We start from the raw sequence: 13,823 nt of genomic DNA, 5'->3' as shown, positions 1-13,823 counted from the left end.
GTACTTGAAGTGTTTCATAAGAGGTCACTTCACCATGGAGGGGGGAAAATAGGGCAAATTACCTTTTGTAGGTCTCATGTTCTGTTTAACTCTGTTAAACGGCTCTATTAAAGAACAAAACAACAGAAAATAACAGTTAATTTGTTTTAGTTAAATACGTACTACGTCATTTTGATAATTTGAAATATTTGAGCTACATGTTCAGAATTTCCCCACAATGCACCACTGTGTGCATAATAATAGAAACACAGTGTACTACTAATGTACAGACTCAAAACACAGAAGTATGCAACAGGATGCAAATGCATATTTTATGAATGACTTTAATGAATTGACTTTAACGAATGAAAGTAAAATAATACAGAACTGAAAAGGAGGAAAACGCTGTGAAATAACTAGACTAGTGAGAAACAAGAAATGTCAAACCAGAAATGAGAAACAAGAACATGCAAACTGAAAATATATACACAGCACGATTAACTAAGAACAAGACACAGGTGACACTGATATCAGACTGAACTAATAAAAAAACAATGAGCTAACAGGGCAGGAGCAAATGAAGCCTAAACAATAACACACTGAAAAGCACATTAAACAAGCACATGCTGACAGGGGTTAATCATAGCGCAGAGACAAATCAGGACAAACCAACTAAATACATCTGCTGGACAGACACATTCATGTAGGAATAATGGTGCAAAAGTCAAAGGTTTACCTGATCGCCTTCGTTCTTTCAGTCCTACCATTAAGTCCTCACCCTTGTTTTGTCTTTCAGGACTGTAGCGATACTTCACTGGGCCTAAAGCACCAAGCAAACAGATATAAAGAGATAAAAACCTGCTTTATATTTTATGTATACATTGTACATAAACTGCATGTTTAAATCCTACATCAGCCAAAAAATTCTCAACAACTCACAGGCAGATCTCATGTCCAGAATGGCATCTTTGGCCTAAAAGCATTAAGAGTACAAGATACATCTCAGAGATCATATGTAGCAAATCATAATACATTTATATCGTTCATGTTCAGGTTCCCTACTTTCTGCGGTATGATGGCATGATGGTTCTCCAGAATCAGCCGCTTTATGTGATGAGCCCACAGTTTTTTCTCCTCCACATTTTTTGCCTTTAAAAGGCAATTGAGAAGTTACACAAACCAAATCAGAGCAGTCACAATAAGAATTCTGCTTATTTCTTGATGGACAGTTTAATATAGGAAGAGATCCACAGACCTGCACTGTGTGAGGTTGTTTAGGATGCTTGTAGTGCGTCACACTGAAGCGAAGAGAGTCCTTGGCACTTTCAATCAGCATTAAAGTGGAACACTGAAAATAATACATAAAGCAAGAGACACGAGGTCATCTGAATAGCTAACACCTTTCATGTGCACTTTTCATTTTACCTGACAGCTCTTAGCCCTGAATCTCCTAACTCAGGTTTTCGATGAGCCTTAGGATCAGAAAAAAACTGATATATATATAGTGTTTTTTTGCAGTGAATTAGAAAATGAGGATGTTAATAGGAAATGAGAGGAAACTGCTTAACCATAATTAATAAGTGGAGTAAATAAACAGATATAATCTCCATATGGAAGGCAGGAAAAGCCTTTCTAACATTTGTCAAATAGCAATATGCCACCAAATAGATATATGACAACAGCTTAGTACTCTCTTATAGTGAAGCTTCCATATTCTCCTTTCTAAAATTGGTTTGGTTTACCTTTTCTGTAGAGGAGAAACTTACTACACTAGGATTTGGTCTAAACACTGATAACTTGGCAAAAACATTACAGGAATTAAAAGAACACATGAACACACCCACTTAGACTGCTAAGTACCATTATATGGGTCTTGTAGACGTAATGCTCTCCTCTCTTCTTGGTGATGAGGAGCATTTTGTCAAAGAGGAACAGCGTTCTCTCATTCTTTGCGCGGTGGACGTGGAAGGTTCCCTCGAGGACGAGCTCACCATATGTAGTGAGGTCAGGCCCTTTCCAGTTGATGAGGAGGGACTGAATTTCCTGAAGAAAATGAGACACAGGTTTCCATTAGAATGCATTGCCACTCCAGGCATCAACTCTAGGCATCAGCCCATCAAGTGAAGTAAACAAACAATGCACACTTGGTAACTTGTAACTTGTTATTAGGATTACTGGTATGGGGTATTAGTCCGATACTCATGTTCATGAGTGGAGCAGTGAAGTGAGTGTGCAGAGAAACTGTCACATGTGAGAGCACAGCTCGTCCGCCCTTACATGCTGTATTAAAAGATACTGTTTAAATGCCATAACATCTTAAACATAAACTCAGCATGAGGAGTTCATTGCTAGCATCACACAGCAGTAACTAACAAACAGAGCTGAATAAAATGTCCTATGACGCCAAAGGGAGGCAATAAAATTTTGGGTTCTTATCTTTGTTCCTTTTCCAACAATCTGAGAGACATTTGGAAAAAAAAGCAACTGGATCATCTGTTCTGCACAGAAACATCACAGCGTGTGCTGTGTTTACGCCACTGTTAAGTCCAACATGGAGGACGTGCTTGGATTAAGTTTGTTTCTTTGTCTAATCAGCCGTTTGGTTAATCCACTTAGAGATCAGATTAGTGCCTGCATTTCCTGCATTATTCTGTTTGTAATTATGTGTAATTAGTGTAATGAATCACTAATGAACATGAGCTTCAACCCCACCCCAAGTCCAATTGGGTCCTGTTGGTGCCAAACCAGGAACAACTGAGCAGACAGAAGAACTATATAACTGGAATCTTATGCTTGGTATATAACCTGCTTCTGAGAAATGTCTGAAACAAACTTCTGATTGCTCCTGAGCGTTCGTAGCGTTTCACAACAGTTCATCAAACAAAGGGACAGGTAGTGAAGCACACGTTTTATTGTAATGAAATGGTGTCACTTTCACTGAGATGAAGCTGTTGCTAACATGAAATGAGCTGTTGGACCATCTGAGGAAGGCTATACACAGTGCCACAGTCCACTGAGAAACATCGAGTATGATTCAGGACCACTAAAGGACCCCAAGACTTCTGAATTTTACACATGGTATGACTCTTCTCAAACTTGTCCCCAAGTTTAACACAATGAAATGTAGTGTTTGTCTCTGCTACTTGATTAATAAATTAGTTGATATTAAAATATCTTCCACCATACTATGGAAAATTCTGTTAAAACCAAAAGATACACTACAATCCAATACTGTCAGTGATAAAAATTTGTTTGAGGAGGAGTTGGTGTCAGGCACAATCAGAGCTCCCAATGGTTTCCTAGTAATTCACCGTGGAGAGGTAGTTCAGACCCTTCAGGTTTAGAGAGCGACTGTTATAAACTGCCACGCTCTGTCCCATTCAAACTTCTTTTCTGACGTGGTACCAAACTGGTGACCAATGAAGCACAATTCCCGATTTTTTTGTACCATAAGTTCCAGTACTTTGTACACTGAAAAAAGGAACTGTGATTTAGTAATTGTCAGCATTACTGGTTAGTGAACTACCAAATGCAAGCCTAGTTTTTGCAACTGTTCATCTGGACTAGGAAATGTAGTAGTCTGCATAAATTTAAAATGGGTTCTGTTGGGCCCATGATTTTTAAATTAGTCTGGTGCTTTCACATACTATTAATTCAACTCTGACCATCAGCAAAACCTAATCTAATCTAATTTAAAGATGCCTCCAGAAAAAAAGCTTCTCCAAAAAAAGCTTGTCACTTATGGCAATTAGAAGATAGTCTAATAAAACAACCAGCATCAAACTGCTGAACCCAAGTGTAACCTTTAGTGTATCTCTAATCAATGAGCAATTCCTACATGTTCACTGAGAAGTGCTATGATAAATGCAAGGCAAAGGGAAACTGTTGATCACCTGCAGTCTCACAGCATGCTCATGCTTCCTCTTCATGTCGTTGATATACCAGGCCACTCCTGTCATGGTGACTATAGCCTCTTCCACTACATCATAGCCCTCTTCCTCAGGGTCAAAATGTTTGGCGATTTCCTAAAACAACAAAGCAGCATAAACATAGTCAGTAAATATAGCTCAGTCAGTTTGACGTGTAAGGAAGGGACAGGTGATTGATGCATGCATGCACTGATGTGACATGAAAAGGGGAACAGCCACAAATAACATACGAGGCAAAGATTCTAGCTTTTTGTGTCATAACCCTAGATGTAAATTCACATCAAGCTTATTAGACAAAGTATTTGACTGAAGTATAAACAGCCAGCTCTGTGAAATCTTAAGTCTAACTTCACATAATTTTATTTTAGGACTATTTAATTAGGATTTTATGTCAGATCACAGTGTCCTGCAGATTTACCAGACTGTAGTGTGAGGTGGCATCCAGAGAGGTGCCAATTCTTTCCTACTTTATTTAAACAGACAGTCAAATCTGTTTGCTTCCTTATGTTGACTGTTGATGTTGACTATGTGGCTAAACTGATACAGCTGAGGCCAAAAGTTTACATATACCTAGGCTAAGGATATTCAATCTCAGCTCCTCACAAGCCCACACATTTTGTGTTACCATACATTTCTTTTGGCAGGGTCGATTAAGGTATCTACTCTGCTGACATCAGAAACAATTGATTAGAGGCAGATTTATTTCAGCTTTAATTCACTATATCAGAATTCCAGCGTATCAAAAGTTTACATACACCAAGTTGACTGTCTCTTTAAACAGTCTGGAAGGGTCTGGAAAATTGATGTAATGACTTTTAGAAGCTTTTGATTGGCCAATAGTCATAATTAGGAGTTAATGAGAGTGCATCTTTAGCAAATGTCTTTTTGCACTTGTTACCATGGGAAAATCCAAGAAACACAGCCAAGGCCTTAAAAGTCCAGTTCCTCCTCAGGAGCAATTACTAAAAAACTGAAGGTACCACTTGTATCTTTACGAACAACTGCAAATATAAAAATCTAACCACACAGACACTGCATCGTTCAGGAAGGAGGCACAAATGAACTCCCAGATATGAACAAACTTTGGTCCAAAAGGTTCAACTGAACCCCAAGACAACATAGGAACTAGTAAAGGAGTTTGAGGCATCTGGTTCCAAAGTATGTATGTCTACCATTAAGAGAGTCCTGGATGATCACCAGGACCAAGACCAAGTTCTCTGGTCATATGAAACAAAAATTGAACTGTTGACCATAATGATCAGGGGTAGGTATGACGGATAAAGGGTGAGGCTTCTAATCTGAAGAACACCATTCCGACTGTGACGCATAGAGGTGGCAGCAACATGTTGTGGGGGCGTTTTGCTGGAAATGGGACTGGCACACTCCGGAAACATAAGGCATCATCCTAAGTATACCTCCAAAATTGCAACAAAGTAGCTTAAAGACAACAAAGTGAAAGCATTGGAGTGGCCATCAGAAAGCCCTGACCTGAATCTCGTGGAATGAACTGAAACAGCATGTCTGAGGCACAAGGCGCACACACCTGAAGTATTGTGAGAAGCTTATGGAAGGCTACTCCAAGTGTGTGATTCAAGTTAAGCAATTAAAAGGCAATGCCACCAAATAATAACAAAGTGTATGTAAACTTTTGAAAATCTGATATAGAAAATAAAATAAATAAAGCTGTCTCTTAATTATTATTTTGAATGACCGGGTTAAATGTCTTTAGCCTAAGTGTATGCAAATGTTTGGCCTTAATTGTACATCAATTTCATTTGAGCACTGCTGTCTGTGTAATAAGGGGCTCTATGTCAGGGCATGAAGTGGTACATGCCTGTAATAGGAGGTGATATTTCAAAATCCTCTGTACAGGCTTCAGCAGGTAGGCACCTAAAGGGAGAGAATGCTGGAGAGTTGCCTGACGATCCCGGAAGAACTTAGCCAGCGTCTTGTTCCTCATGCACTCTGTAAGTGTAGCTACTGAGCTGAAAAGGAAGTAATGAAGAAGACAAAGATTGGCAAAGGGAAATGAAATGCACATAAGGCAATGCCTTGACTGCTTGCAGTGTTTGGTCTGAATGTTTGGTGTGATTTGTTTGGGCAGGTGAAAACACAGGAGTCACACTTGAGTGCAGACTAAAACAACACGTCCAATATCGTCTGTGCAAGGTGGTCTCGGTCAGGTTCTAGCAAACTCTAGATGGTTCACTTGCAGTGAGAAAACAATTCAACCCTGAAGGAAAACAACTGCAGGAATTGAACCAAACCTGGCATGCAGGTTCTGTAGATTCGAGCTGCTAAACTGACCCTCAAGGCAGAAACTGAACTAGAGGCTCGAACTGTAGCACTGCAGAAATGTGACTTGTTCTGGATATTTGGACTGACAAACAAAATGAGCAACTTTTTTTTACACTAGTTGTTTATATAATTATCAAATATGTTATTCTCTGTGGTTAGATCATTTTTGTGATTTTTTAATTACATGCCCTGTGAAAGTGAAACAAACCAAAAATATAATTTTTCACTCTGATTTAGTCCTGACAAATGGACTAACAGGTGTGAAAGTACCCTTCTTATACAAATGTCAATATGTTACATTCAATAAAACATTAAAAGCATTGTCAGGTATTGGCTTAATGTCCAAGCAAGAACACAGAACCATGTAATGACACATGACTAATTTTTTTGTCTGTGGAGTTTAAATAGTGTGAATCCACTGGACAGTAGCATAACAGTGATGATTTTGCTGTCAGAGCCAAACCCATAATTGTAAGATTTTCTCAGATTTTTTTAAAAACAAATCTCACAATGTCCCTAAATGGCTGACATTTTCATTGCCACAAACAAAACACAATTAGTGGATTGAACAAGATGTAGGAGACAAGTGGGACAAATGCAGGCCCTTGATGGCTGCTCTGCTGTCCACACTGTTTATATAACCACTCACACTGTACAGCAAATCACTTAGGATGAAAAATATCTCTCGCCCACTTACTTGGGATAGTTTGTGCAGTACTGAGTGTAGATGTCAAAATATTCGCTCTGTAAATGGAAGAAAAAATACTATGTGAGAAACCTGGATGTAATGGATGTAGCACCAAATTAAACGTATGAATGGAATTTAACTTTATACCTTATCCACAAAGCAACATGCAATGGCCACCGGGTCACTGTCACACATTTCTAGAGACTGCAGCAACTCGCTGCAGAGAGAAAGAGACAGAACAGACAGACTTAAGTTGAATAAAGTGCTGTACGGCTTGATTCTTCAACATGCCTCATGTCAACTATACGGTGGAAACAATATCTAACATTACATGCAACATTTACAGATGAAAACACCACGAATGACAAGAGTGCATTTAATGCTATAGATCTGGCTTCCCTGAAGTTTTAACTATTTGACATCTGACTCAGAGAGCGGTTTCTGGGCTGGTGATGGTTTTTTCCCCCCCTTACTAAATCCTCTTCATCATACTTTTTTAGAGTCAGGTCCTAGTGGTAAGGAAACCAGAAAGTGTTACACTGACGAAGCTGAAGCAGGTCCTCCGTGATTGACTTGCATATCGGTATTTATAATCAATATGTGACCTTTACTTATGCAAAAGATTTATTTTATGATTAAATTCAGAGTTCACTTTTTGCTTTAAACATCTTTTGTCTGATATGTTGGTATATTGTAACTTTGATTAATCATTTCCTGTGTTACCCATAATGCCGTCTGACTACCTGCTGACCTGCATTTAGTGCTTGCTTCATCTCTACCTAAAGAAAGCTTCAACTTTTACACATCACAAATATTTCAGTATAAACATATTTAATGTGTTTCAAAGTGGAGATTTCCACAGAGTTTTATTGTTGAGGACTTTCGTGTACAAGACACACATTTGCTCTCTTTTCGTGTGGCTCCCTGTCACATCAGATGCGGTCTAACGCCCTGCTGAAAAGCAACTGTTTAAACACATGGGGCTGTAAATGCCACTTTGCCTGCAAATGTCAGAATCAAGCCCGTTGCCTCACGTCAACATCCTGCTGACCAAAACAAACTAATAATTATGCTCAAGTTTACACCTCCAACACACACACACACACACACACACAACATTCAACCCAGCAGGAAAAAATCCCTTTTAAAGTATTTTAGACCAAAAAAGTGCACTTGCATTAGAGGTGTAAGTTCAGCTTCATGGCATTCATAAGGAGTTCAAGATTTAATCAAAATGACTTGATGGATTTTCTAATTCTCCTTTTTAAAGCCTTACCACTCTGTGGACTGTTTTCCAGAAAGTAGGAGGCCAGTGTTCATCTCAGTTCTACTTTTACATTATATATGAGGTCGATTCTTACCTGTTGAACTCATAGATGACTTCGATGTTGCCAAAAAGGGAACACACTTGCTCAGGCTTAATGGGTAAGTTTCTGGTGTCTATAATGTGAGCCAGATAGTCCTGAAAAACAAAACAAAACAAACACACACTTAAAGCTTAGCTTATTCTGTCATATTTTTCAATTTACATTAGTGTATAATATAGAAATCTACAAAATTCTTCAATCATTTTGGTCAGGTTTGTGGCGGCTCCAGAACCCATCCTGGAAACGTGGTGTGAGGCGGTAATACACATTGGATGGGACACCAATTCATCGCAGGGCACCATGCACACACACATTCACACCTAGGGGCAATTTAGAGTACCCAGTCCATGTATCAGCATGTTTTCGGGAGGTGGAAGGAAACTGTAGAACCTGGAGGAAAACCCGAAAACATGGGGAGAACACGCAAAACTCCGCAGAGACAGTAACCCGAGCTCAGGATCGAACTGGGGACCCTGGAGCTGTGGGACTGCAACACTACCCACTGCTCCCTCTACAAGCTGGGGTATACGAAGAAAAGAATTTCACTGTAATGTATATGTGACAAATAAAGGCTTCTTCTTCTCTACAGTTACTGAACATGCTCCATTAAAAAAATAATGCAATAAAATGATTCAGGAACTTAATATCAGTAATACAATTAAAAATACATCCTCTTTAAAAGGCTCAAAATGTTGTTTTGACACTGTAACCACAGGGTCACGTCACGCTGTGCTGGACTGTGGGAATTATCTACTGCATTGTCTGCTTGTGTAGGACAGTCTATATAGTGAACGAGTGATTGAGGAAGTGATTTCAGACACAGTGCAGGTCTTTTGTTATGGCTGCTACAGAAAACATTGCATGACACTGCATGTTTAGGCAGACACTTATCTGATATGAGTCAGAATCAGAAATAAAACCTGTTTTATTTGCAGGTAAGTTACACACGTAAGGAATTATTGCAAGAAATATATAAAGGAGTAAACTGCCATAAAAGACAAATAATATATACTACAATTTCAATCTCATAAGCTATAAACATTTATAAAGTAACTAAATAAGTAAATCAAATTTGAAATATCTGCCTCATAGCTCCAGGGTTCTAGGTTCAATCCAGAGCTTGGGTTATTGTCTGTGTTGAGTTTTGCATGTTCTCTCAGTGTCTGTATTGGTTTCCCCTGGGTCCTCTAGTTTCCTCCCACCCTTTTCTCCCAAAAACATGCCAGTACGTGGACTGGCTGTGCAAAACTGCCCCAGGTGTGAATGTGTGCGAGTGTATTTGTGCATGGTGCCCTGTGATGGACTGACATTCCATCCAGGGTGTATTCTTGTCTCGTGTCCAGTGTTCCTGGGATAGGCTCCAGATCCGTTACAACCCTGACCAGGATAAAGCGGTCACGGAAGATGAAATAAAGTAAGTAAATAGTAAGTAAGCAAATAGTAAGTAAGTAAGTAAGTAAGTAAATAAATAAATAAGTGAATAAATAAGAGATAAATCTTTGTCTCTGCATGAATACAAGTGTAATTCCTGAAACATGACAACAGAGGGCAGTATTATACTTCTACAGACAAGACAAGTCTGTAACGGCCCTATTACATAGAGAAGGCAACTGAGCAGCAACTTCACTTCAGTATACCTGAAAATTTTGTTGTTAGCAAAATTTTGTTCTCTTCTGTGTCATCTTGCTTATTACCATTCAAAACTGAACAGTTACTAGTCACATGCTCCTAAACACAGAGAACTTGGCATCAACATAATTAGGAAACAGTTGTAGACTCCAGTGTGCAGTGTGCTCGTTCAATTTTATGGTCTGGGTTTGCTTTGCTTTCCTTTTCAGCTTAAATTACATTAACTCACCAGTCAGCCACATACTTGTACGAGTATTTTCATAAAGACCATTTAACTTACAGTCTGGTATAACATATATAAATATATCTTGTTTCAACTCAGACAGCTTCGGAAGCACTTTGCTTGCACAGCTGATGAAGGACTTTTGTTTGACTTGTCTTCTTTCTTTCTTTTTTTAACATCTAGTATTAGTTTCAGTTCTATACATTTTTGTCTCGCAGACATTCTCACCTACCAGTACAAACATGAATGCATGAAAAAAACTCTCTGTTGCTTTCTGTTCTGGGGAATTCCACTCATGTATGAAGACTGTCTGGGCCACATTTGAGTACTGTCTACTGCTCAAATAAGACAAAACACTTAGCATACAGCCTACTAGATGTAAAATGGGAATGGGACCATTTTTGAGAAAATGGGAATGGGACCATTTTTGAGAACACATTGTGGAGGCCTGTTAATTACGTAACCATTTTAGAATTCATGAAGCACAATAAAAAAGTCACAATACATAGACTCAAAAAATGCAGCACTCAAATAGGGCTGCACAATTTATCAGTTAATCATCACAAAATTGTTCCTGTGGAGGATAAGGCATTTTTAGATGTGGGAATCTGTTAGATCGTCTGAAATAAAAGTGAATTTGATTTTTTTCTTTAGAATGATGGACCTCAGCCAGCTGTAGTAGTTCCTCTGAAATAATCAAATGATTAAAAAGGGATTAGGAAGTAGGCATACTTTCAGCTCTTTTGAAAACAATCTTCCTATACTAGAGTCTTACTAGTTATTGTAGAAATCACTACAGGATAAGCAGGCAAAAAGGCATAAATATTGTAAATAAAATATTTCAAATCTATTACCAGTTACAATGTTTTGTTAATACGCATAAACCACTAATTCAAGCTATCAATATCAAAGGCAATATAAGTGGTCTTAGTGTAACATGTAGTGACATTAATCCCCTCTTGTATATGTTCTTGCTATAAGTGAACAGAGAAATAAGTGATTTCAGAGCTACTTTCCCCTGGTTCTTTCAAGAAAGTGCAAATATACATGTGCAAGAGAGAGCGACACCGAGATTATCTGAGTGATGTCATATGAGGGTGTGTCTATGCTGAAGATCAAAGAGCACCATATTTGGGCAGTTTGCAGTGGACTGTGCCTCTGTTGGCAGTGAAGGCAAGACCAAAACCAGACAGACTCATGAGAAGATTAACACCACTTTTATCCAATGAGAACTCAGAACTGTGGGGAGAGCTACAGCTAAATAAACATTTACGCACTGCTTAACAATGAACACAGAGAGTAGAGCCTGAACATTACACAGTACAAGAGGGAGTCTAATTTGCTTCACAAAACCTGGCCAAATCCTCTTTGAAAGGGGAGATGGTGGGGTCCCTCTCTACTGCATGATTCAAGTCAAGTGACTGTTCTCCTCGAAGCATATTAAGATTCACAAAAAAGGTGCAAAGTGACAAGTTCAAAAATGCGTAGCTGGAGTGTACATTCATTACCATCCCAATCAGGTGATATGATAGATACATAGAGAGGCCAAGCATGTTGGGAATTAGTTACTACCAGGTTGTGATTTAAGAAAAAAAAAAAAAAAAAAAAAAAAAAAGGGTTAATGTACCCATGATATCAAAACATGTCCCATAGTGTTATGGACACAAATATGATTTTAGAAAAAAATATTTTAAAAATTGTTTTGGAGATTGTTTTGGCTTTAATTTTATAGTTTCACAACCTCTAGGAAAATGATTAAAATTTTATTGATGACTCAACCTGTACTACTTTTGTGCTCAGGGTTATGTGACAGGCATGTTTCAGAGAACTTGGGGCTGTGGCACTACCTCAGAATGATTGAAAACATGATTTCGTCTTTATACATTGTCGGGGCTTGTCAGTCAGTAAAAGAAAGTAAAATTTTATGCACCATCCCAATGTGTCAGATGCTTCCTGATGATGAACCTGCAGCTCTTTCATTTTATGGCGTATTTGACAGTCAAACATGTATGGCATAACTCTGAAAGTTACAGTCATCAGGTGTGGGTGAAATCCTTCAGCAGTGACAAATCCTTCATTTGAAAAAAGGCTCTCATTAAACTCTTTGCTGTTCTCTGTATTTAACTAGTTTTCTAAGCAACTGTGAAGTTCATTTAGATTCAGCAGGTGTGTGGCATATCTCGAACGCTTTTAGTGGTTGTGTAAATCAGTCAAGAGTAACACAATGTTATACCGACTTCCTGTTTCAAAAGGAAATATGTCAAATATGGAATCAAATGATGGCCGTCAAGTAATTTCATGGGAACTTTAAATAAATGACAACCGAGTCATAAGCACAAAGAACAGTTCTGATGAACCACGGTTCAGAAAATGATTTTGGTCTGTAGGAGTTTTTTTCTGTTAGTGGGTTGGGCTGGAAGTTGTGTCGGTAAAGTCAGAGCTCCAGCCAAGCCCCAGATGTGTTGCTCTGTTGTAGATATGCACCTGGGTAAAATCCTGACAGGTGGACAAAGTAGTCAAGATTTACTATGCTGAAGTAGGATTTAAGTACAGCCCATCATTACCTTCCCCATCTGTGGTCCAGACCAAACAGGAAACAATGCAAGGCTGTGAGCAGAAAACATAATGATTTAAGGCAGCTGCAAAACCTGGAAGTGTAGGCACATTCCTTACAGAGGTTGCCACACCTGTGGAAACCAAAGTATGGCCAAAAACACTCCGATTTCCAGGAGCAGGCAGCTCCTGCTGGCATAGCCATCAATCACAGCTAGTTATGTGATTCTGAATGGAAAAAAAACTGTCATGAAGGATTGGGAAATGTGGGTGACAAGCAATAACATGTGATTCACTCCTAAACAGGCAATTGTTTGTTGTGGATGGGATTAAAATTAGTATGTGGTGGATAAAAACCAAAGCTTAACTCTGGGTTAAGCTTTGTAGGACAATTTGTAGGAGTTCTATAACCAGTTGTGATGAGAGAAGATGGCTATAAAAGCCAGAATGGCATGCAACACAGGGCTTTTTTGCAAAGCCATATTAAAACCATGAATTACCAGTATAGTGTAGCACCAGTATAATGAAACGACCAGGTGCTTTAGAAGCTGGTGACGCTGCTCATTCCTGCCCACTAGCTAGTTCTTCACTATTCACATTCACAAGTTTGCATGACAGCTACCAACTGGGGAGAACAAACCTAACACATGCTTCCTCGGAGATGTGTTAGGCCAGCCACTACATCCTTCCAATTTTTTGCTCATGCAACATAATATAACAGCTGAACATGCTTTGAGGAGATGCCATCGTTCCTTTTCTTTACATGCGAGCTCAAAGAATCCCATGACTGACTAGGTTTTTCTCAGTGACAGGGAAGATAGTAATGCCATCCATCCCATAAAGCTGCTTTGTGAAAAAGTCTATTGTTAAATGTACTTTACAAAATTGAGTTGAATACAGCACTACTCAGCAAAAATTGTGAACACACTTAAAACACCACTGTTCCTCATTCAATAATGCAGCTTGGTACCAAAGAATGGAAGGTCATTGGGTTCAAATAGTTTTGCACAATTACATAAATAAAAACCACCGGAAGAGACAGCTCCATGTCAGCTCCAAAAGACAGCTCCATGCCACAGCCCAAGTATCAACCAGCAATAATACTGTTCATAAATGCATACTGCCATAACAACACATCACCCGACACATCAGATGAC

At 38.8% G+C, this 13,823-nt stretch overlaps 1 protein-coding gene across 1 annotated transcript in view; it reads right to left on the bottom strand.

Annotated features, from left to right (window-relative positions):
- LOC113538714 (pleckstrin homology domain-containing family G member 3) overlaps positions 1 to 13,823 on the bottom strand; it is a 42,314-nt gene that overhangs the window by 7,747 nt on the left and 20,744 nt on the right. The window contains exons 4-14 of the mRNA XM_034307796.2: positions 8,256 to 8,356; positions 7,042 to 7,111; positions 6,904 to 6,950; positions 5,743 to 5,893; positions 3,873 to 4,004; positions 1,840 to 2,022; positions 1,235 to 1,327; positions 1,042 to 1,128; positions 919 to 952; positions 716 to 799; positions 63 to 104 (exon numbers count right to left, since the gene is read on the bottom strand). Coding sequence (XP_034163687.1) covers positions 63 to 104; positions 716 to 799; positions 919 to 952; positions 1,042 to 1,128; positions 1,235 to 1,327; positions 1,840 to 2,022; positions 3,873 to 4,004; positions 5,743 to 5,893; positions 6,904 to 6,950; positions 7,042 to 7,111; positions 8,256 to 8,356 — 1,024 coding nt within the window. The remainder of the gene's footprint in view (positions 1 to 62; positions 105 to 715; positions 800 to 918; positions 953 to 1,041; positions 1,129 to 1,234; positions 1,328 to 1,839; positions 2,023 to 3,872; positions 4,005 to 5,742; positions 5,894 to 6,903; positions 6,951 to 7,041; positions 7,112 to 8,255; positions 8,357 to 13,823) is intronic.

The sequence above is a fragment of the Pangasianodon hypophthalmus genome, chromosome 10 (genome assembly GCF_027358585.1).
Source record: "Pangasianodon hypophthalmus isolate fPanHyp1 chromosome 10, fPanHyp1.pri, whole genome shotgun sequence".
In the NCBI taxonomy this organism is placed as follows: Eukaryota; Metazoa; Chordata; class Actinopteri; order Siluriformes; family Pangasiidae; genus Pangasianodon; species Pangasianodon hypophthalmus.
This window is presented reverse-complemented; position numbering and strand designations above follow the sequence as displayed.